The sequence below is a fragment of the Amblyraja radiata genome, chromosome 35 (genome assembly GCF_010909765.2).
Source record: "Amblyraja radiata isolate CabotCenter1 chromosome 35, sAmbRad1.1.pri, whole genome shotgun sequence".
Classification (NCBI taxonomy): Eukaryota; Metazoa; Chordata; class Chondrichthyes; order Rajiformes; family Rajidae; genus Amblyraja; species Amblyraja radiata.
Genome location: NC_045990.1, coordinates 5,587,299 through 5,610,855, shown reverse-complemented (window position 1 = coordinate 5,610,855; position 23,557 = coordinate 5,587,299). Strand labels below are relative to the sequence as shown.

The following is a 23,557-nucleotide window of genomic DNA, read 5'->3' as shown; positions in this document are numbered from 1 at the left end:
AAAAATCCCAAACTCAAAAAGTGAAAGCTTTTGAATGTTTATTAGTAGTTATCCAATGTTCTGTCTGCATTAAAAGACATGGGTCACTCATCAAATTTTTCTTTAACGAGTCTCACAATACAGATGGTACGGTGGCGCAGCTGGTAAGAGCCGCTGCCTCACAGCGCTGGAGGCCCGGGTTCAATTCTGACCTCGGATGCCGGCTGTGTGGAGTTTGCACGTTCTCCCTGTGACCTGCGTGGGTTTCCTCCGGGTGCTCCGGTTTCCCCCCACACTCCCAATGTCGTGCGGGTTTGTAGGTTAATTGACCCTTGTGAGTGGACGAGAAAGCGGGATAACATAGAACTAGTGGGAGCTGGTGATCGATGGTCGTTGCGTGGGACTCAATGGGCCGAAGGGCCTGTTTCCATTCTGTATCTAAACTAAACTAACACTGTAGGAGAAACTCAGCGGGTGAGGCAGATAGGACATTTCATTGTCCTATCTGGGACACATGACAATAAACTCTTTTGAATCTCTTGAATCTTGATCTATGGAGCAAAGGAATAGGTGACGTTTTGGGTCGAGACCCTTCTTCAGACTATTCCTTTGCTCCATAGATGCTGCCTCACACTTTGAGTTTCTCCAGCATTTTTGTCTACCTTTGATTTTTCCAGCATCTGCAGTTCCTTCTTAAACTAATATTGTAGCTCACTTAAGGGAAGGTTTTAGAGAATCATTGCCTTCCTTAGAGGGGTAGGAGTTTTGAAATGCCTGTTTTAAAGTGACATAATCTCAGTATGGGTCTCAAGGGGAAATCCATTTGAAACTTGTGCCCTTTAAATGGAGCCGTGTATTTGATAAATTGGTCTTTTGAAAAGGCAGACTCTCTGATGTGTATGTTCCTAAAGGGACAGTCTATCCAAATGCTAATTCCTTTAAAGTGATGGTTTTTGTGCCTTTTGTGGCCTTATTCTGCTCCACATGAAAATATGACCTACAAAGTTCCTCCAGCACTTTATGTTTCGCTCAAGGAGTCCCCTGACTTTGGCTGTATGAATTGAATTTTGCCTTGATCGGTATGGAGTTTGTACGTTCTCCCTGTGACCATGTGGGTTTCAGTCAAAATTGCAAATTGTCCTTAGTGTGTAGAGTAAGGGGTGACCGCTGGTCGGCATGCACTCAGCGGGCCGAAGGGCCTGTTTCCCCACTGTATCGCTAAAGACCAAAAAGTCCAAGATATGCCGTGTATCAAAGGACATTGACAATTCAGGCGAAAGCCATTAGGACTACCATGCTAATACACTAGTAGCATTTTAATGACTTCTGGATGGCCATATGGATATGGAGGGATATGAGCAGTATGCAGGTAGATACATGGTGATCTTGACATCATGTTAATCAGTGACTTTTAGTGGAGCGCGGGGCCTGTTCTTGTACTGTACTGTTCTATGTTCTGTAGAGTCATAGAGTCCGACAGTGTGGAAACTGGCCAATTGGCCCAACGTGCCCCAATGTTTAGTTTTAGCTTCTAGTTTTAGAGATACAGCGCGGAAACAGGCCCTTCGGCCCACCGAGTCCACACTGACCAGTGATCCCCGCACATTAACACTACCCTACACACACTGGGGGCCAATTTACACGTACACCAAGCCAATTAACCTACATACATAGAAACATAGAAAATAGGTGCAGGAGGAGGCCATTTGGCCCCCTCGAGCCAGCACCGCCATTCATTGTGATCATGGTTGATCGTCCCCTGTCAATAACCCGTGCCTGCCTTCTCCCCGTATCCCTTGACTCCACTAGCCCCTAGAGCTCTATCTAACTCTCTCTTAAATCCATCCAGTGACTTGGCCTCTATTGCCCTCTGTGGCAGGGAATTCCATAAATCCACAACTCTCTGGGTGAAAAGGTTTTTTCTCACTTCAGTCTTAAATGACCTCCCCTTTATTCTAAGACCTGTGCCCCAATGTTCTATAGTGTCATGGAGTCATACAGTGTGAAAACTGGCCGATCGGCCCAACTTGCTCCTTTGTTCTATCTGTGCTGGTCAAATAACAAGCTTGCTGGTCTCACTCCGACGTCCGACACATAGACTTCAGCTCCCGATGACGTCTCAGTCTGTTCTCCTCTGTTCTTCCTCCACAGACTCTCTTCCCAAGCCCCGAGGAAGGCTGGGAGATATACAGTTCCGCCCAGGATCCCGATGGGAAGTGCGTATGCGCCGTGGTCGCTCAACGGAGCATGTGTTCACGGGACACCCGCAGCAAGCAACTCCGCCAGCTACTGGAGAAGGTACGGACGGCTTGGCCTTTCTTCATTCAGGAGGGGCTGGGACCAGCTGGCAAGTTATTGCCACATGGTGTCCATTGTAAAAGGCAGGTAGACAAAAACGCTGGAGAAACTCAGCGGGTGAGGCAGCATCCATGGAGGTGATGTTTCGGGTCGAGACCCTTCTTCAGACAGTGTATAAGGCAGCGTGCTTTAACCATCTAGCCTGGTAGAAACATAGAAACAGAAAATAGGTGCAGTAGTAGGCTATTCGGCCCTTCGAGCCTGCACCGCCATTCAATATGATCACGGCTGATCAATGGTGTGTTAGCACCATTCAGACCAAACCCAAACCACACTGTGATCAATGCAGAATCAATGTTACTTCCAATTGACCTACAAACCTGTACGTCATTGGAGTGTGGGAGGAAGCCGAAGATCTCGGTGAAAACCCACGCGGGTCACGGGGAAAACGTACAGACAGCGCCCGTAGTCGGGATCGAACCCGTGCCTCCGTCAATGCAAGTGGTGTAAGGCAGCAACTCTACCGCTGCGCCACCGTGCCGCCTATCTTAAATCGATGTGGTGCTCACGTATTCATGCAAGGTTCATATATTTAAAAGGCAGAGATGAAAATCTTTGCAACTTAATTAACAGCAAGAGCAATTTTAAACTGGATTATTATTTCACGCCCTTAAGGTATAAAGTGGATTTAGAAATGTTGACCTTGGTTGATTGCCAAATATTGTTTAATTATTCCAATTACTGTATGTTAACTGTTAATTCAACTGCCAGATGATGCCTCGGAGTGAAGTAAGACCTTTGCTGTGAGCTGTGAACTGGAAACGGTCCATTTGAAGAACATTGCTTTTATTTAGATCAGACGATTGAACATGTGTAATATGGAGGTGTAGAGTCCACATTCCGCAATGATTGAGGGTGTGTTGAACACGCTGATGTCTTAATTAGGTCCCAGTTAAAAGCCTCAGGGAACAGAGCGGCGCCTGGTTCTAATTTAGTTTTGTTTAGAGATATCGCACAGAAACAGGCCCTTCGGCCCATCGAGTCCGCACCGACCAGCGATCCCCGCACATTAACACTACCCCACACACACTAGGGACATTTTATTTTACACTATGCCAAGCCAATTAACCTACAAACCTGTACGCCTTTGGAGTTTGGAGGAAACCGAAGATCTCGGGAAAAACCCACGCTGGTAACGGGGAGAACGTGCAAACTCCTTACAGGCAGCACCCGTAGTCGGTATCGAACCTGAGTCTCAGGCGTTGCAAGTGCTGTAACTCTACCACTGCGCTACAGAAAAGGTGTGGCAAAGCGACAACATGGGTAAAGTGTTTAAGGCGGAGATTGGCAGATTCTTGGTTAGACTGGGGTTATGGGGAGAAGGCAGGAGAATGGAGTTGGGAGGGAGAGATAGATCAGCCATGATTGAATGGCGGAGCAAACTCGATGGGTCGAATGGCCTAATTCTGCTCCTAGAACATGAACTTGTGAAGTGCGCAGAGTCTGTTATCTAGGCTTCATAAGACGTAGGGGAAGAATTAAGCCATTTGGCCCATTGAGTCTGCATTGCCATTCGCTCATGGCTGATCTATCTTTCCCTCTCACCTCCATTCTCCTGCTTTCTCTCCGTAACCTTTGACACACTTTGTCTCGTTCTGTGAGTCGGTCATTCACAATGTGCCCTAGACACTCAGAGCATGGAAGCAGGCCGTTCGACCTACCATCAAGCACCCATGCACCCCAATCCCACACTAATCCCATTTCATTCCAATCAATTTCCCCAGAACTGTAGCACCTGCAGTTCCTTGTGTCTCCATTTGTGGGCGCTATTGTGTTTTTTTTGGTGATAGGAGCAGAATTGGGCCATTCGGCCCATCAAGTCCACTCCGCCATTCAATCATGGCCGATCTAACTCTCCCTCTCAACCCCATTCTCCTTCCTTCCCCCCATAACCCCTGACACCCTTACTAACCAAGAATCTATCTATCTCTGCCTTAAAAATATCCATTGACTTGGCCTCCACAGCCGTCTGTGGCAATGAACTCCACAGATTCACCACCCTCTGACTAAAGAAATTCCTCCTCATCTCCTTCCTAAAGGTACGTCCTTTTATTCTGAGGCTGTGGCCTCTAGTCCTCGGCTCCTCCACTCTGTGGTCTGTGGCAATGAACGCCACTGATTCACCACCCTCTGACTAAAGAAATTCCTCCTCATCTCCTTCCTAAAGGTACGTCCTTTTATTCTGAGGCTACGGCCCTCTAGTCCTCGGCTCCTCCACTCTGTGGTCTGTGGCAATGAACTCCACTGATTCACCACCCTCTGACTAAAGAAATTCCTCCTCATCTCCTTCCTAAAGGTACGTCCTTTTATTCTGAGGCTGTGGCCTCTAGTCCTCGGCTCCCCCACTCTGTGGTCTGTGACAATGAACTCCACAGGTTCACCACCCTCTGACGAAGGGGGTGTGTCGAACTATCTTGGACAATAACGCCCTGACCACCCTCCTCAGCCACTATATTAAGGCTCAACTCACAGGATGTTCATCTAGGCCCCAATTTTGACCTGACGTGCTTCCAACATTGTGAGCCGTCATTAGCAAAATCAACGATGATGGGTTTTATTTTGGGAGCTGTTTTCTAATCCATTAGCAGTGATGGCAGAGAAAGACCTGCCCTACTTGGGGCCAATTAGTTTTACGGACAGATTTCCACTATGGGGCAGCAGCTTATGTGTATGGAATTGGTAATTAATTAATATCATGACAGCTGGGCTTGCAAAAAGAACCAGCCAGGAAAATTGCAAATGGTAATCGGAATTATAATATTGTGACCAATCCCATCACCCCCATCCCAACATTATCACGATCAAAACTCCAGGAATAAAATTCCGGATAACGCTGGCTCGATACAATTCGACCATGATTTATATTGCTTGCCATAGCCGACCTCCAGATCCAGGGACAGTTTCTTCCCAGCTGTTATCAGCCAACTGAGCCATCCTCTCACCAACTAGAAAGCGGTCTTGATCATCAATCAAACCAACCTCCCTTCTATTGACTCCATCTACACCTCACGCTGCCTCGGCAAGGCCAGCAGCATCATCAAGGACGAGTCACACCCTGGCCACTCCCTCTTCTCCCCTCTCCCATCGGGCAAAAGGTATAGAAGTGTGAAAACGCACACCTCCAGATTCAGGGACAGTTTCTTCCCAGCTGTTATCAGGTAACTGAACCATCCTACCACAACCAGACAGCAGTCCTGAACTACTATCTACCTCATTGGTGACCCTTGATCAGACTCTGCTGACTTTACCTTGCACTAAATGCTATTCCCTTATCTTGTATCTGTACACTGTAAATGGCTCGATTGTAATCATGTATTGTCTTTCTGCTGTCTGGATAGCACGCAACAAAAGCTTTTCACTGTCCCTAGGTATACGTGACAAGAAACTAAACAAAACCTCCCATCCACGTCATTGGAGACCTTCGGACTATCTTTAATCGGACTTCAATGGACTTTATCTTGCACTAAACGTTATCCCCTATATCTAAAGTAAACTAAACTAAACTAAACTAAACTAAGCTAAGCTAAACTAAACATAACCTACCACACTCTTTTCTCATGCCTACTGTTAGAAAGATACAGGAGTCTAAAAACACGGACTATCAAGGGCTTGTCCCACTTTTTTCGGCAACTTGCCGGCACCCGTCATTTTGCGATGTCGCAGGGTGAAGCCTGTATGGTTGTGAGTCTTATCCAAAGAGTCGTACCTTTTTCTGGTTGCCGCTGGATTGTCACCTCTCCATGTTCCCCAGAGACCCTTCCTGACCCGTTGATTTACTCCAACACTTTGTGCCTTTTATTTTATACCGTAGATCTTCTTTACCACTCTGTCTACTTGTGTTGCCACCTTCAGGATGTCATGGACCTTTGGACCCCAAGATTCCTCTGTACACCAAGGGCAAGAAAATAATGCCTGGGGTAGTATTATTCTCTTTGAATAGTCGAGCAGGCTTGAGGGACCGATTGGTATAGCCATAGTCATAGAGTCACACGGCATGGAAACAGGCCCTTCGGCCCAACACGCCCATACCGGCCAACATGTCCCAGCTACACTAGTCCCACCTGCCTGCGTTTGGTCCATATCCCTGTTCCATCCATGTCCATTTTTTTTTTTTGTGTACCTTCGATTTTCCAGCATCTGCAGTTCCTTCTTGAACACTACCTGTCTAACTGTTTCTTTAAACATTGGGATAGTCCCTGCCTCAACTACATCCTCTGGCAGCTCGTTGCGAATCTGCGAATGGTATGTTAGCTTTCATAGCAAAAGGATTTGAGTATAGGAGCAGGGAGGTTCTACTGCAGTTGTACAGGGTCTTGGTGAGACCACACCTGGAGTATTGCGTACAGTTTTGGTCTCCAAATCTGAGGAAGGACATTATTGCCATAGAGGGAATGCAGAGAAGGTTCACCAGACTGATTCCTGGGATGTCAGGACTGTCATGAAGAAAGACTGGATAGACTTGGTTTATACTCTCTAGAATTTAGGAGATTGAGAGGGGATCTTATAGAAACTTACAAAATTCTTAAGGGTAGATGCAGGAAGATTGCTCCCGATGTTGGGGAAGTCCAGGACAAGGGGTCACAGCTTAAGGATAAGGGGGAAATCCTTTAAAACCGAGATGAGAAGAACTTTTTTCACACAGAGAGTGGTGAATCTCTGGAACTCTCTGCCACAGAGGGTAGTCGAGGCCAGTTGATTGGCTATATTTAAGAGGGAGTTAGATGTGGCCCTTGTGGCTAAGGGGATCAGAGGGTATGGAGAGAAGGCAGGTACGGGATACTGAGTTGGATGATCAGCCATGATCATATTGAATGGCGGTGCAGGCTCAAAGGGCCGAATGGCCTACTCCTGCACCTAATTTCTATGTTTCTATGTTTCTATGTTCCATACTCCTGCCACTATTCTCTTGTATTTCCTGAAAGGATTACACAAAGATCTCAGAGATTGTTCCCGATGCAGGAATCACCTTGTGCCAATTAACAGCAAGATGAACAGCTCGCATTAGTTTGTTGCGCATTGAATGTATAATCAAAATAGATCTTCACTTGACAAGAGAATGAATATTACTCCTAATGGCAAGTTGTGTAGTGGGAGTTTACCATAAGCAACGTTCTTCAGTAAGTAAAGAATGTGGTCGCGGTATGTTAAAGAGCAAATGGAGACAATTGAATGATTTGATTTGATTTGTTTATTTGTTCCGAACAAGTAAAGACATAAATAGGAATAAATAACAACAACAAAATCGAAATAGTCAAACAATTGGACATTCCAGGCAATATTTGCAAAGCAATGAAAAGCATAAAGCAACATTTAAATGTCCAACACTTTTTCTTTACAAGCTCGAAAAGGAGTGAGAAGAAGAATAACTTATTTAATCTCACCCCTTCTCCCTAAACCCTTCTTCCATATTTAATAATTAATTAATTAATCATAATAATACCCCAGACAATTTTTAGAGATGCATACAGACATATATATACATACAACTGATATACACATACAAGTAATATGTATGAAGTAACCAAAAAACATAAATAAATAATAAATAAAATAATAAATAAACATTAATGTTTGTCAACCATCGCCTTCATCCCTGTACTTTGTGAAATGGTCTTGGAGTAAACATTGAAGTTGTGTCTGTGGATTTGTTTAGAGTAAATATAACAATGCAAATTGACAAAGGCAGAGCTATGTTCAGTATTGTAGTGTGCAGGAAGGAACTGCAGATGCTGGTTTACACCGAAGATAGACGCAAACGTCTATCAGTCTGAAGAAGGGTTTCGGCCCGAAACGTTGCCTATTTCCTTCGCTTCATAGATGCTGCCTCACCCGCTGAGTTTCTCCAGCACTTTTGTCTACCGTAGACACAAAACGCTGGAATAACTCAGCGGGACAGGCAGCATCTCCGGAGAGAAGGAATAGGTGACGTTTCAGATCGAGGCTTGAGCACAGGTCTAACAACAAATATCTCGTAAAACAAATATCTTACGGAAACAGCAACTGAAGGAATCAACACTACTGGGCGAGATGGACTACCAAGGGCTATCGACAGATGTTAGGATGAGGAAATGAAAACAATGGAAGAGAAACAGACAGCATCCCAAGATTAGCCCTGCACTGGACACCAGAAGGACCTGAACTGGGGTAGTGTCCAGAAGCTAGCCCAGAACAGACAGGAGGGAGGACCTTTGTTGCTGCCCTACATGCCAGTAGGCATAATAGGCAGCAAGTAAGTAAGTCAGGTCGAGACCCTTCTTCAGATGAAGTGTCTCAGTTCAGATTCAGTTTAGTTTATCGTCACATCTACCAATAGACAATAGGTGCAGGAGTAGACCATTCGGCCCTTCGAGCCAACACCACCATTCAATGTGATCATGGCTGATCATCCCCAATCAGTACCCCGTTCCTGCCTTCTCCCCATATCCCCTGACTCCACTATTTTTAAGAGCCCTATCTAGCTCTCTCTTGAAAGCATCCAGAGAACCTGCCTCCACCGCCCTCTGAGGCAGAGGTACAGAGGTACCGTGGTACAGTGAAAAGCTTTTTTGCGTGCTAACCAGCCAGCAGAAAGGCAATACATGATTACGATCGATCCAGTTGCAGAGTTTAGATTCAGATTCAGATTCAGATTCAACTTTAATTGTCATTGTCTGTGTACAGTACAGAGACAACGAAATGCAGTTGGCATCTCCCTGGAAGAGCGACATAGAATATGATTTCAATAAATAAATCTATAAATCGATAAGTTTAGATACATGATAAGGGAATAACGTTTAGTGCAAGATAAAGCCAACCAAGTCCTATCAAGGATAGTCACCAAAGAGGTAGATGGTAGTTCAGGACCGCTCTCTGGTTGTGGTGGGATGATTCTGTTGTCTGATAACAGCCGGGAAGAAACTGTCCCCCGAATCTGGTAGTGTGCGTTTTCACACCAAACTCAACCCAAAACGTCACTGTTCGCTCAGTCTTTGGAGTTTGGTCCAGTACAGAGATACAGCATTGAAACGGACTAAGCTATGCTAAGCTAAGTTAAAATAAGTAAAACCAAACTAAACTAAACTAAATAGGGTTAATAGGAATCTGTGAAACGGGAAAGCAAACACGGATTATCAATGGACAGTATTGGACAGTTTGGTGTGAAAACGGTGGGGGAGGGACAAGGGGGCTGACTACTTATTTGCCGTGGGACAGTATTGGTTGAGTTTGGTGTGAAAACGCACACTACCAGATTCGGGGGACAGTTTCGTCCCGGCTGTTATCAGACAACAGAATCATCCCACCACAACCAGAGAGTGGTCCTGAACTACCATCTACCTCTTTGGACTATTGGACAGTAAATATAAAAATAATTGACTTCACAATGCTGCAGATGCATTAGCCTGCTGCAAACATGTTTTCTGAATCTTTTCATCCAATTCAAACTGACTCTGTGATAAACAGATGTTTGGCCAATTTAATTGGCACTCTGGGGAACAAATCAGGTTCCTGCCAGCCCTTGCAAGTGGGCCGGGTATTTTATTTGTGAGTCAGAAAGCAGCAGATTGTCCCAACTCTTTTTAGGCTCTGGGGAATCAGGCTGAGATTTCCCTCGCCTTCCTTCTCAACGTCTCTCTTGTTTTGCTGAATGATTTATCAGATTGGCATCCTTCCCAAGGAAGCCAAATATAACAACCGTATAACCATATAACAATTACAGCACAGAAACAGGTCATCTCGGCCCTACAAGTCCGTGCCGAACAACTTTTTTCCCTTAGTCCCACCTGCCTGCACTCATACCATAACCCATATAACCAAAGACTCCGGGAAAAAAAATGTGTTGGAATAACTTAAAAAAAATAAAGCTGGAGTAACTCAACGGATCAGGCAGCAAGCATCTCTGGAGAACATGGAATGGGTGGCGTTTTGGGTTGGGACCTATCTTCAAATTTGACTCAAATCTACGCTATCTAGTTTAGTTTAGTTTAGAATCCAGGGATAATGACTATGGATTGCATTTTGATTTTTGATCTCAATTGCATGTCAGTGTTCGAAAAGCAATCAAAATTAGAGTGTTCAAAGGGTTAAATTGATTTGAAAGGTGAGGTATTTAGCATAAGGGTTGCAACAATGTAGACTGAAGAAGTATCTCGACCCGAAACGTCACCCATTCCTTCTCTCCAGAGATGCTGCCTGTCCCGCTGAGTGACTCCAGCATTTTGTGTCTATCTTCGGTTTAGACCAGCATCTGCAGTTCCTTCCTACACATGGAGCCTGAAATATCCCCAGGCAATATCTGTGAGACAAGATGACACGATGATGAGTTCCCAAGCAAAGCCTTTAATGAGGAAGGAACGGTAAATGCCACCAAAACCAATTTCCTGCAATATTCTCAAGAGTTGATCCACCTAGGTTCAGGGAAAGAATATTTTTTTCTTTTTCGAAGCTCATCAGCAGTGGAAGAGAGAATTGAGTAAATGATAATTAGGAACCACAGATACTGGTTTATACCAAAGGTAGACACAAAATGCTGGAGTAACTCAGCCGAACAGGAAGCATACAGGTACAACAGGCAGTGAAGAAAGCAAATGGCATGTTGGCCTTTATAACAAGAGAAGATGAGTATAGGAGCAAAGAGGTCCTTCTTTCAGACCAATTTGCATGTCAAGAGATATTCTTAACTCCTTCAAGGGTTTGACAGTCGGCAAAGCTGGGCAGGCACAAGTTTGGAGACACAAAATGCTGGAGTAACTCAACCGGTCAGGCAGCATCTCTGAAAAAAAGGAATAGGTGACGTTTCAGGTTGGAACCCTTCAGCCTCAAGAAAGGTTCCGAACCAAAACGACACCCATTCCTTTTCTCCAGAGAAAAAGTGCTGGAGTAATTCAGTGGGTCAGGCAGAATCTCTGGGGAAAAGAAATAGGTGATGTTTTGGGTCAGAACCCACATTCCAAATTCAGAGGGGTTCCAACCCAAAATGTCACCAATTCCTTCTCTCCAGAGATGCTGCCTGACCCGCTGAGTTACTCCATCATTTTGTGTCTATCTTCAGTGCAAATTAGCATGGGTATTTCCTTCCTACACATGCACAAGTTAGTGATGGGTTTTTCCCACGTGATCCAATTACAATGCTTCAGGCAACAGTGCAATGTCTCATTGATCAGCATCTGTTCCCTCTCAGTCTGTAGTAGAGTATTATCGATCCAAACCAATTAGTCTCAGGGCAAAGAAAACTCATGAGAGAGGGTGAAGAAAGATTCTTCTCAGTATGAGCTTTGCCTTTAAAGGAGGATTGTTTCTGCTCTTTTGGATGTTTAGATTACATTAGATTAGATTCGTTTATTGCCATTCAGACCTTTCGGTCTGAACGAAATGTTGTTTCCCTGCAGTCATACATATAATTTAAAAAATGACAAAAACACAATCAACACAAATTTAACATCCACCACAGTGAGTTCACCAAATACCTCCTCACTGTGGTGGAAGGCAAAATCTTAAAGTCTCTGTCTCTTCCCTCTTTGTTCTCCCTCTGCACCGAGGCGACGGTTCAAACTCCGCGGGTGGTCGCTACCTCCGCCACAGCTCCGAGGCCGAGTCGGGTCTCGCTGCCGCTACCTCCGCCATACCTTCGGGGCCGAGTCGGGTCTCCGCTACCGCTGCTGCCGCTGCTGCCGCCGCCACAGCTCCAGGGCCGGGTCGGGTCTCCGCTGCTACTGCCGCCACCGCTACAGCTTCGGGGCCGAGTCATGTCTCCGCTACCGCTGCTGCCGCTGCCGCCGCCACAGCTCCAGGGCCGAGTCGGGTCTCCGCTGCCGCTGCCGCCGCCACAGCTACAGCTTCGGGGCCGAGTCGGGTCTCCGCTGCCGCTGCCGCCGCCACAGCTTCGGTGCCGAGTCGGGTCTCCGCCGCTGCTGCCGCTGCTACAGCTCTGATGCCGCCAGCTCCGCCATTAGGCCACGGCGCAGACGGGGACGGGGAATATACGACCGAAGAAAAAGTCGCATCCCCCGAAGGAAGAGACCAAAGCATGTTTCTCCCACCCCACCCACACACATACACAACTTAATAAAACAAAATTAACTAAAACATGACAAGGAACAAAACGAAAGAAAAAAAACAGACGGACTGCAGGTGGGCAGCAGCTGTTAAGCCAGCGCCGCCATCTTGAAAGCATGTCTAGGGGCTGCATGGTGGCTCAGTGGTAGAGTTGCTGCCTTACAGCGCCAGAGACCCAGGTTCGATCCTGACTACGGGTGCTGCCTGCACGGAGTTTGTATGTTCTCCCGTGACCTGAGTGGGTTTTCACCAGGTGCTCCAGTATCCTCCTACACTCCGAAGAACTACAGGTTTGAAGATTAATTGGCTTCGGTAAAATTGTAAATTGTCCCTAGTGTGTGTAGGATAGTGTTAGTGTGCGGGGATCGCTGGTCGGCACGGACTCGGTGGGCCGAAGGGCCTGTTTCCGCACTGTATCTCTAAACTAAATTCAATATCATGGTGTTCTGCGTGACCATGCCCTGGAGATTTGAGGGAATGGGTGGGGGGGTCACCTCGGCTGTCAAATCCATTCTGGAAGTGCCGCTCCCGTTTTTCCCACGGCAAATAAGTAGAGTCAGCCCCCTTGTCCCTCCCCCACCAACTCACTCGTCCCCTTCGGAAGGCTGCAGTGGGGACCACACTGAGGACAACACTCCTAGCCAGGCTCAGGTGCAGATGGCAAGTAATCTTCCCTCCGCGATGCAACAAGATTTAATCCATTGAAGTCTGATCCTTCAGGGAACCCATGAAATTTGCATCAGATTCACCCCAACCTGTTTAACTTCGGAGATAAATGAGAAGCCATCTGTTGAGTTTCTGAAAGGAATTTTCCCAAGGTCAATCAAACATTCTGCCATTAGTTTAGTTTAGTTTAGAGATACAGCGCGGAAACAGGCCCTTCGGCCCACCGAGTCCGTGCCGACCAGCGATCCCCGCACACTAACACTACCCTACACACACACTAGGGACAATTTACATTTAATACCAAGCCAATTAACCTACAAACTTGTACGACTTTGGAGTGTGGGAGGAAGCCGAAGATCTCGGAGAAAACGCAGGCAGGTCACGGGGAGGACGTACAGACTCCGTACAGACAGCTCCCGTAGTCGGGATCGAACCCGGGTCTCCGGCGCTGCAAGCTCTGTAAGGCAGCAACTCTACCGCTGCGCCACCATGCCGCCCCCATTAAGGCAAATAAAGGATGCAGAAATCTGTGCCATCTAGTGGGAGCACATCCTGTATGTTCCAAAGCAGGTGGGTTCATTGAAGAAGACTAATTTTGTGCACTCAAGGAGTTAAGATGTCCTCAAAATCGTAAATTCAGATCTTCATCAGCAATACATTACCTCCTGGTGGCAATATATGTAGTTGGAGTGGTGAGGAGGGTCAGAAGGCCCCTGGTTTGTGCTGGATGATTCTGTGACTGTAAGTTAGAGGGAAAGTAGCAAGGACTATTTTTAAATTAAATTAAATTAAATTTCTTTATTTATATAGCACATTTTTAGTCAACTTGCATTGACCCCAAAGTGCTTCACATAATTACATCCACACACACAGGCAAAGGTGGGTGAAGTGTCTTGCCCAAGGACACACACACAGGCAAAGGTGGGTGAAGTGTCTTGCCCAAGGACACAACGACAGTATGCACTCCAAGCGGGATTCGAACCAGCTACCTTCCGGTTGCCAGCCGAACACTTAGCCCATTGTGCCATCTGTCGTCCCTTCGGCCCATTGGGTCCACACTGACCAGTGATCCCCGCACATTAGCACTGTCCAGCACACGCTAGGGACAATTTACATTTATACCAAGTGGCACGGTGGCGCAGAGGTAGTTGCTTCCTCACAGAGACCCAGGTTCAATCCTGACTACGGGTACTGTCTGTACGGAGTTTGTACGTTCTCCCCGTGACCTGTGTGGGTTTTCTCCCGAGATCTTTGGTTTCCTCCCACAATCCAAAGATGTACAAGTTTGCAGGTAAATTGTAGGTAAGCGTAAATTGTCCCTTGTGTGTTAGTGTGCGGGGATCGCTGGTCGGTGCGGACTCGGTGTGCCGGAGTGCCTGTTTCCGCGCTGGATCTCTAAAACTATCCTAAACCAAGCCAATTAACCTGCAAACCTTGTAAGTCTTTGGAGTGTGGGAGGAAACCGAAGATCAAGTCAAGTCAAGTCAAGAGAGTTTATTGTTCAAGAAGGAACTGCAGATGCTGGAAAATCGAAGGTAGATAAAAATTGCTGGAGAAACTCAGCGGGTGCAGCAGCATCTATGGAGCGAAGGAAATAGGCAACGTTTCGGGACGAAACGTTGCCTATTTCCTTCGCTCCATAGATGCTGCTGCACCCGCTGAGTTTCTCCACCACTTTTGTCTACCTTCAAGAGAGTTTATTGTCATGTGTCCCAGATAGGACAATGAAATTCTTGCTTGCTGCAGCACAACAGAAGATTGCGGAGGAGAGGGAAAGGCATATTGCGGCACATAGATTGGAAAAGAAGGAAACAGGAGCAAAAGAGTGGCAGTGGAAGCAAACTCAACAGTAACTTTCAAAAGGATACGGGAAAAATCATTGACAAAAGACCAGCACCCCGGGGAAATTTGACTTGCTCGCTCCTAGAACAAACACAGCACAGATGCCGGAGTGGATGGCTTTTGGATCTCAGAAGAGATTGCTCTGCATTTCAACGCTTTCCCCATTCATTCAACCGGAGCTCATTTTACAATGCACAGCCTATATATACCACCCAACAATCGCTATGCTTCCAGGGTGTTTTAATATCAAAGATAAATAAGCTTTGCACTTTGGGATATTAGACTAATATTATTCAATGTTGACCTACTCCATTCCTCAGATGGCAACTCCCAAAGTCAAACATGGCGAGAATATGCAGAATACATAATCAATGTGCTCATTATGCTGATCAAATAGAATAATTCTGCATTACAAATAATTTATTGATATTACCTTCGTTTTTATTACCACATTCTGCACGTGCATATCGGAAAGGTGGAGAGGGGAATCTTCATGAATCCTGTAATCCCAGGTTTCATTTAGCTAAACATTACTTCAGCTGGATAACCTTTCTCTGAATTAAACAAGGATTACAAGGCAAGAGAGTGCAAACAAATCTCAAGTCAGGCTGGCTTTTAGAAGAACGTTTTCTCAGCACCAAATGCCCAGTGGATATAGAGGATGATCCCAGATCTGAAGGATTTAACATTATTTTATTACCACAATGGCTAAGGTGGTTCAAAAGATCACGCTCGCTGAGCTTGAGGGAATGTAGAAAATGCCTTGTAACAATGGCTTCATTCTGTGACTGAAGATCTTTCAATGTGAAGGTCTTACACTCTTCAATCAGAAGGATTGCAAGCCGAAGCGATTCTTGGCATTGGGTTAAACAAGGGCAAGGACATTTCCTGATTACCACATTCCATGTTTAGTTTGGTTTAGCTTTTTTTAGTTTAGAGATACAGCGTGGAAACAGGCCCTTTGGCCCGCCGAGTCCGCACCGACCAGCGATCCCCGCACACTAACACTATCCTACACACACTAGGGACAATTTACATTTATACCAATCCAATTACCCTACAAATCTGTACGTCTTTGGAGTGTGGGATGAAAAACCGAGGATCTCGGAGAAACCTCAAACGGTCATGGGGAGAATGTACAAACTCCTTACAGACAGCACCCGTAGTCGGGATCGAACCGGGGTCTCTGGCGCTGTAATCGCTGTAAGGCAGCAACTCTACCGCTGCGCCACCGTGTTTAGTTTAGTTTTTTGCCACACACTTGTACATAAATACACGTGTGCACATACACACATACACAATCACGCAAACACACTCATACATTCACACACACACACTCGCATACACAAACAACACACACACTCAAATGCACACGCATACGCATACACAAACACTCACACTTACGCACACAGACATGCGCACAGGCAAACATTCACACATGTACACACACACACATACATACACACACATGCACACATGTACATGTAGACACAAATACTCACACAACCACATTCAGAGCTACACACACTCATATAGACACATACATCCGTACATACACTCACATAGAACACACACACACTCTCTCACACACACCTGAGCTCACACATTTACATAGACACATACACTCACATCGGCACACACAGATACTCACATGGAACACACGCAAGCATACACCCACACACATTTACACACGCACACGCACACACACACTCAAACAAAGACTATACACATGCTCACACACACACACACACACACGCATGTACAAAGCTGTACACACACAGACACACACATTCACATGTGCTGCCATTCATGTATACACGCACATGAATGATTAATGCATGGACATCACTACTCCCTAAACACACACACACACACACACACACACTTAAATGAAACAAAAGTGATGGCAAATTGCAATCCTGAGCAGAAGTCTCCGCAGGTTTTAAAAAGCAACATTGATTCCTGGCAATGTACCTCCGTTCCGCTCTACCCCCAAGTATCTAATTCACTCCAGAACGCCACAGTGCTGTTGGCTAATTGGTCTCTTCTGTAATACAAATCCTCACCGTTCCTGCTTTATTCTCTCTTCCACGAAGAGCTGACAATATCTGACCCAGCCGGCTTAATGCTCCCCAGCAGGCTGCCGTTAACATTCAAGGCACAATCCATCTTCCTGACATTGGATCTCACAGAAGATAGACACAAAATGCTGGAGTAATTCAACGGGACAGGCAGCATCTCTGGAGAGAAGGAATGGGCAATGTTTTGGATCGAGACCCTTCTTCAGAGGCGTTGAGGACTGTCTTAGAAATAGAGATTTGTTCAATTAAATTGAATACTTGAATTCTTAGGTTTCAGGCATAATAGAGTCATATAGCGTGGAAACAGACCCAAGTTGCCAATGACAACCAGCATGTCCCATCTACACTAGTCCCACCTGCCTGCCTTGGCCCATTTGTATCTAAACATATCCTATCCATGTACCTGTCTAAATGTACAGGTAGACAAAAATGCTGGAGAAACTCAGCGGGTGCAGCAGAATCTATGGAGCGAAGGAAATAGGCAACGTTTCGGGCCGAAACCCTTCTTCAGACTGAATGTCTAAATGTACACCGAGGCCGTCCAACCACTGATCCCCGCACACAAACACTATCATATACACCAGGGCCAATTTACAATGATACCAAGTGTAGATTAACCCTTATTTATCCACGCCATTTATAATCTCCACTACACATATATGCATGCCACCCATCACATGGTATTACGGTACTACACGGTATTACAGTAACAAGGTAAGCCAGCTCTCATTAGCCACGCCGAGCTGGATATGAATGGCTGGCAGTTTAATCATCAGTCTATGAAAGTAAGCATGCAGGTACAGCAGGCAGTGAAGAAAGCAAATGGCATGTTGGACTTTATAACATGAGGAGTCCAGTATAGGAGCAAAGAGGTCCTTCTGAAGTTGTACAGGGCCCTAGTGAGACCACACCTGGAGCATTGTGTGCAGTTTTGGCTGGGATTGTACACTCTAGAGTTTAGAAGGATGAGAGGGAATCTTATTGAAACATATAAGATTGTTAAGGGTTTGGACACGCTAGAGGCAGGAAACATGTTCCTGATGTTGGGGGAATCCAGAACCAGGGGCCACAGTTTAAGAATAAGGAGTAAGCCATTTAGAACGGTGACGAGGAAACACTTTTTCTCACAGAGAGTGGTGAGTCTGTGGAATTCTCTGCCTCAGAGGGCGTTGGAGGCTGGTTCTTTGGATGCTTTCAAGAGAGAGCTAGATAGGGCTCTTAAAGGTAGCGGAGTCAGGGTATATGGGGAGAAGGCAGGAACGGGGTACTGATTGGGGATGATCAGCCATGATCACATTGAATGGTGGTGCTGGCTCAAAGGGCCGAATGGCCCACCCCTGCACCTATTGTCTATTGTCTATTGTCTGAATGTTCCGGATTACTTATGGAATAAAGATGAATCTTTCACCACGTATGTTGACGGGGACCATTCACAAACATGGTGTCAGCAGTGGGATACAAACCCATGTAGCTATGTGTTTAGAGTGTGGGAGGAAACCAGAGCACCCGGGGAAAACCCACGCAGGTCACTGTAAAAACCTTTGAATTCCGTACAGACAGCGCCCGTGGTTGGGATGAAACCCGGGCGTCAGGCGCTGTAAGGCAGCAACTCTACCGTTGCGACACCGTGATCTATAGTAGATGCGATGACCAGTGTGACCATGATGCTGCAATTTCAGTGGGCGTTGGAGTTGGCTGTGTGTGAAGGGTTGGTTGGTGTTGGGCGTTTGAGGAATAGTACGTGTTTGGGCTTGGTTAGTGTAGGAGCTCTGCATGTTGGTGGATAGACAATAGACAATAGATAATAGGTGCAGGAGCAGGCCATTCGGCCCCTCGAGCCATTCAATGTGATCATGGCTGATCATCCCCAATCAGTGCCCCGTTCCTGCCTTCTCCCCATATCCCCTGACTCCGCTATCTTTAAGAGCTCTATCTAGCTCTCTCTTGAAAGCATCCAGAGAACCTGCCTCCACCGCCCTCTGAGGCAGAGAATTCCACAGACTCACCACTCTCTGTGAGAAAAAAGTGTTTCCTCGATAATAGATGGAGGATGTTTGGGGGTTGATGGACATATATGCCAGGGGAGGGAGTTACGTAGAACAGAGCAGCACAAGAACAGGCACTTCAGGCAACAATGTCTGTGTGAACATGATGTCAAGATTCACTGATCTACCTAACCCATATCCCTCCATTCCCTGCATATCTGTATGCCTTATCAAAAAAGCTCATCAGCGCCTCTACTTCCTGAGAAGATTACGGAGAGTCGGATTGTCAAGGAAGACTATCTCTAACTTCTACAGGTGCACAGTAGAGAGCATGCTGACCGGTTGCATCGTGGCTTGGTTCGGCAATTTAAGCGCCCTGGAGAGGAAAAGACTCCAAAAAGTAGTAAACACTGCCCAGTCCATCATCGGCTCTGACCTTCCTTCCATCGAGGGGATTTATCGCAGTCGCTGCCTCAGAAAGGCTGGCAGTATCATCAAAGACCCACACCATCCTGGCCACACACTCATCTCCCTGCTACCTTCAGGTAGAAGGTACAGGAGCCTGAAGACAGCAACAACCAGGTTCAGGAATAGCTACTTCCCCACAGCCATCAGGCTATTAAACCTGGCTCGGACAAAACTCTGATTATTAGCAACCACTTTCTGTTATTTGCACTTTATCAGTTTATTTATTCATGTGTGTATATATTTATATTATGGTATATGGACACATTTATCTGTTTTGTAGTAAATGCCTATTATTTTCTGTGTGCTTAAGCAAAGCAAGAATTTCATTGTCCTATACAGGGACACATGACAATAAACTCACTTGAACTTGAACTTGAACTTGAACTATCCAAAAGTCTTTTAAATGCCAGTAACATATCTGCTTCGACCACCACCCTCGGTAACGCATTCCAGGCTCCCACCACCCTCTGTGTTAAAAACTTGCCCCGCACCTCCCCTTTAAACTTTGTCCCCTTCACCTTAAACCTATGCCCTCAGGGATCAGGGGGTCATGTGCTGGACTGAACCTTCATCTCCGTCAGGTACACAAAAATACTGGAGAAACTCAGCGGGTGCAGCAGCATCTATGGAGCGAAGGAAATAGGTAACGTTTCGGGCCGAAACCCTTCTTCAGACTTCAGACTTCATCTCCGTCAGTTCAGTTCAGTTTCATTTATTGTCACGTGTACCGTGGTACAGTGACAAGCTTTTTGTTATGTGCTAACCAGTTAGCAGAAAGACAATACATGATTAAAATGGATCCATTTACAGTGTATAGATACATGATAAGGGAATAACATTTAGTGCAAGGTATAGCCAGCAAAGTCCGATCAAGGATAGTCCGAGGGTCACCAAAGACGTGGATAGTAGTTCAGGACTGCTGGTTGTGGTAGGATGGTTCAGTTGCCTGATAAGAAGCTGGGAAGAAGAAACTGTCCTTGAATCTGGAGGTGTGCGTTTTCACACTTCAAAAGATAACTTTGCCTTCCATCACAGTGAGGAGGCGTTTGGAGATTCACTGGTGATGGATGTTTGTGTGGAATTGTGTTAGGTGTGTTTTTACTCGATGGGAGAAGAGGGAGTGGCCAGGGTGCGGCTCGCCCTTGATGATGCTGCTGGCCTTGCCGAGGCAGCGTGAGGTGCGGATGAAGTCAATGGAAGGGAGGTTTAGTGCGATGGTCGGGGCTGCGTCCACAATTCACTGCAATATCTTGCTTAGCCAAAGCAAAAGTTGTAATGAGAGCAGACAAGACATTTGTATCAGAGTTGGAACTTCTGCTCATGTCGAAATCCATAATGAGCAGTGCAATTGGATTTGTACTCACTGACTAAATCAAATTGTAATCTTGTCACATGGGAATAATAGGCTTCCTTTTGGGTTCTGCGGATATCACTCCATAATTTAATTTGATTTTATAATTAGGCATATTTGTTAACGGCGACTGCATAGTGAAATCATATTGGACTTCGATATTTCCCTTGGGTTTCGGTGGCTGGGTCTTGGCATTGAAAAGGCAGTGACTTTTGAACAGTTTGAACAGGGAAAGTGGAATTGAGAACAGAATTCAAATTGTGTAGGAAGGAACTGCAGATGCTGGTCTAAACCGAAGATAGACGCATTCCTCCACCGGATTCGACCTGAGGGCTCCAGTCGTAGAGCCTGCGGACTCACCATCGCGGAGCTGGCTGACTTCGGAGCTGTGGTGGAACTGTGGCTGTGATCCGACTTCGGAGTTCATCCGCGGGCCCTGTGGACGGTGGAGTCGGGAGCTCGCGGGTCCCTGGTGTGAGACCGATTTTCGGGGAGCTCCCGCAACGGCAACTTCGCCTGCCCCGAATCGAGGGGTTTGAATCGGCCCGTCGCAGGGCCTTACATCGACCGGCGTGGCTTAACAGCCGCGGGACTTACCATCGCCCGCCAGGGGCTTTAACATCGAGTGCCCCGGTTGCCTCAACGCTCCAGTTTGGCTGCCTGACCGTGGGAGAAGAACAAAGGACAGGGAAGAGATAAGACTTTCGCCTTCCATCACAGTGAGGAGGTGTTTGGAGATTCACTATGATGGATGTTTGTGTGGAATTGTGTTAAGTGTGTGTTTTTTTGTTTTTTTTGCTGTTATGACTGCAGGAACGAAATTCCGTTCAAAACTTGCGTGTTTGAATGAGAATAAAGGGCATTCCATTCCATTCCCATTCCATAAAGCTGGAGTAACTCACCGGGACAGGCAGCATCTGGGGAGAGAAGGAATGGGTGACGTTTCAGGTCAAGACCCTACTTCAGACTGATGAAGAACCCGAAGAAGAGTCTCGACCCGAAACGTCACCCGTTCCTTCTCTCCAGAGATGCTGCCTGTCCAGCTGAGTTACTCCAGCTTTATGTGTCTCATCTAATTGAGAACAGTGTCTCTGGCAGCAAGAAATTTCCTCCACGCTGTTTGAACCCACCGAGGTCTGTTCAGTGCCGAGACTGTTATCAATGAAGCACAGATAACGGGTGCATTACAATTAATGGAAAATGAATTAGTTCCATGTGATGTACAGCTGAGCTAATGCTCCATAGCCTGTGACTGACGTTAATATGATAGGAAGTTAAAGGCTTTTAACCTACTTTTGGCTAAATTAACTGATGCCAGCTGATGCATGAGAAGGAACGCCACAATTAGGCTTGGCTTCTCCTGACCCGGATATTTTCCCCGTCACTAAACAGTGCCGGAAGATGGTATTGTTCTATGAAGCAGAGCCCGGGCTTGGCTCACTGGCAAAGCCAAACTACTTCTGCAGTGGAGAGGAAAGAAACTGCTGGAACCTGGAGCAAAATATAAACTGTGCAGCAAGAAGTAACTGCAGATGCAAGATTGACACTAACAACGCTGGAGTAACTCAGCGGGTCAGGCACCATCTCTGGAGAAAAGGAATAGGTGACTTTTCAAGTCGAGACCCTTCTTCAGACTGAGAGTTGGGGGAGAGGGAATCTAGAGGTATGAAAAGATTCAGATCAAATCAGAGCCGGCACCGATGACCAAGGAACGGTGGAGCCCACAATGCTCCATTGTTGGCTGTGGTAGAAGGGATAGGAACAATGAAACTGACAGGATGACCATGGTGGGGGAGGGATAGGAGAGAGCCAACACAAGGGTTACTTGAAGTTGGAAATATCAATATTCAAATCGCTGGTTTGGATGCTGCCCAAGCGAAATATGGGGTGCTGTTCCTCCAATTTGTGTGTTGCCTCACTCTGACAGTGGAGGAGGCCCAGGACAGAAAGGTCAGTAAATGCAATGGTTCTTGATTAGTGAGCGTGTCAAAGGTTACAGGCAGGAGAATGGGGTTGAGAGAGAAAAACCGATCTTCCATGATCGAATGGCAGAGTAGACTCAATGGGTTGAGCGACCTAGTTATGTTCCTATGTCTTCGGGTCAAAGAGTCAGGCAGCATGTGTAGAGGCAAAGGGATGGTTGACGTTTCGGGTCGAGACTCTTCTTTTTAGTTCTTTAGTACCTTCTGGTACCTAGGATATCTTAAATCATGTTACAGGCAATAACGTACGTCTGAAGTCTGGTCACCGTTAGAATGTAGAAAGCGGAGCCGTCCATTTGTATAAAGCAAGATCCCACATAAGCTAGTGCGGCACGGTGGCGCAGCGGTAGAGTTGCTGCCTTACAGCTTCAGAGACCCCAGTTCGATCCCGACTACGGGTGCTGTCTGTACGGAGTTTGTACCTTCTCCCCGTGACCTGCGTGGGTTTTCTCCGGGATCTCTGGTTTCCTTCCACACTCCAGGTTTGTCGGTCAATAGGCTTGGTAAAATTGTAAAAACCGACGTGGTCACGGGGAGAACGTACAAACTCCGTACAGACAGCACCCGTGTCTCTGGCGCTGTAAGGCAGCAACTCCACCGCTGCGCCACCCTGGAGAGAAAATGGGGAGCGGAATTTGAAGGGGAATAAACAGTTGGCAAGACCATGAAGAGTGTGGCTCTAATAATGAAAGCGTTGAAGGAAAGGGAAGTGGTCAAAAAAATTGAGGTGACAGGTTGATGTTGAGAACACTCTTTTTTTTTTTTTTGTTTTTTTTTTTTTATAAATTTAATCAAAAAATGTATTCAATTATT

General features: G+C 46.3%; 1 protein-coding gene across 1 annotated transcript in view; it reads left to right on the top strand.

The window, feature by feature from the left end:
- Positions 1-23,557, top strand: part of olfm2 (olfactomedin 2) — a 132,345-nt gene that overhangs the window by 66,727 nt on the left and 42,061 nt on the right. Inside the window, 1 exon segment of the mRNA XM_033050881.1 lies at positions 2,131-2,284. Within this exon segment, the coding sequence (XP_032906772.1) occupies positions 2,131-2,284 (154 nt within the window).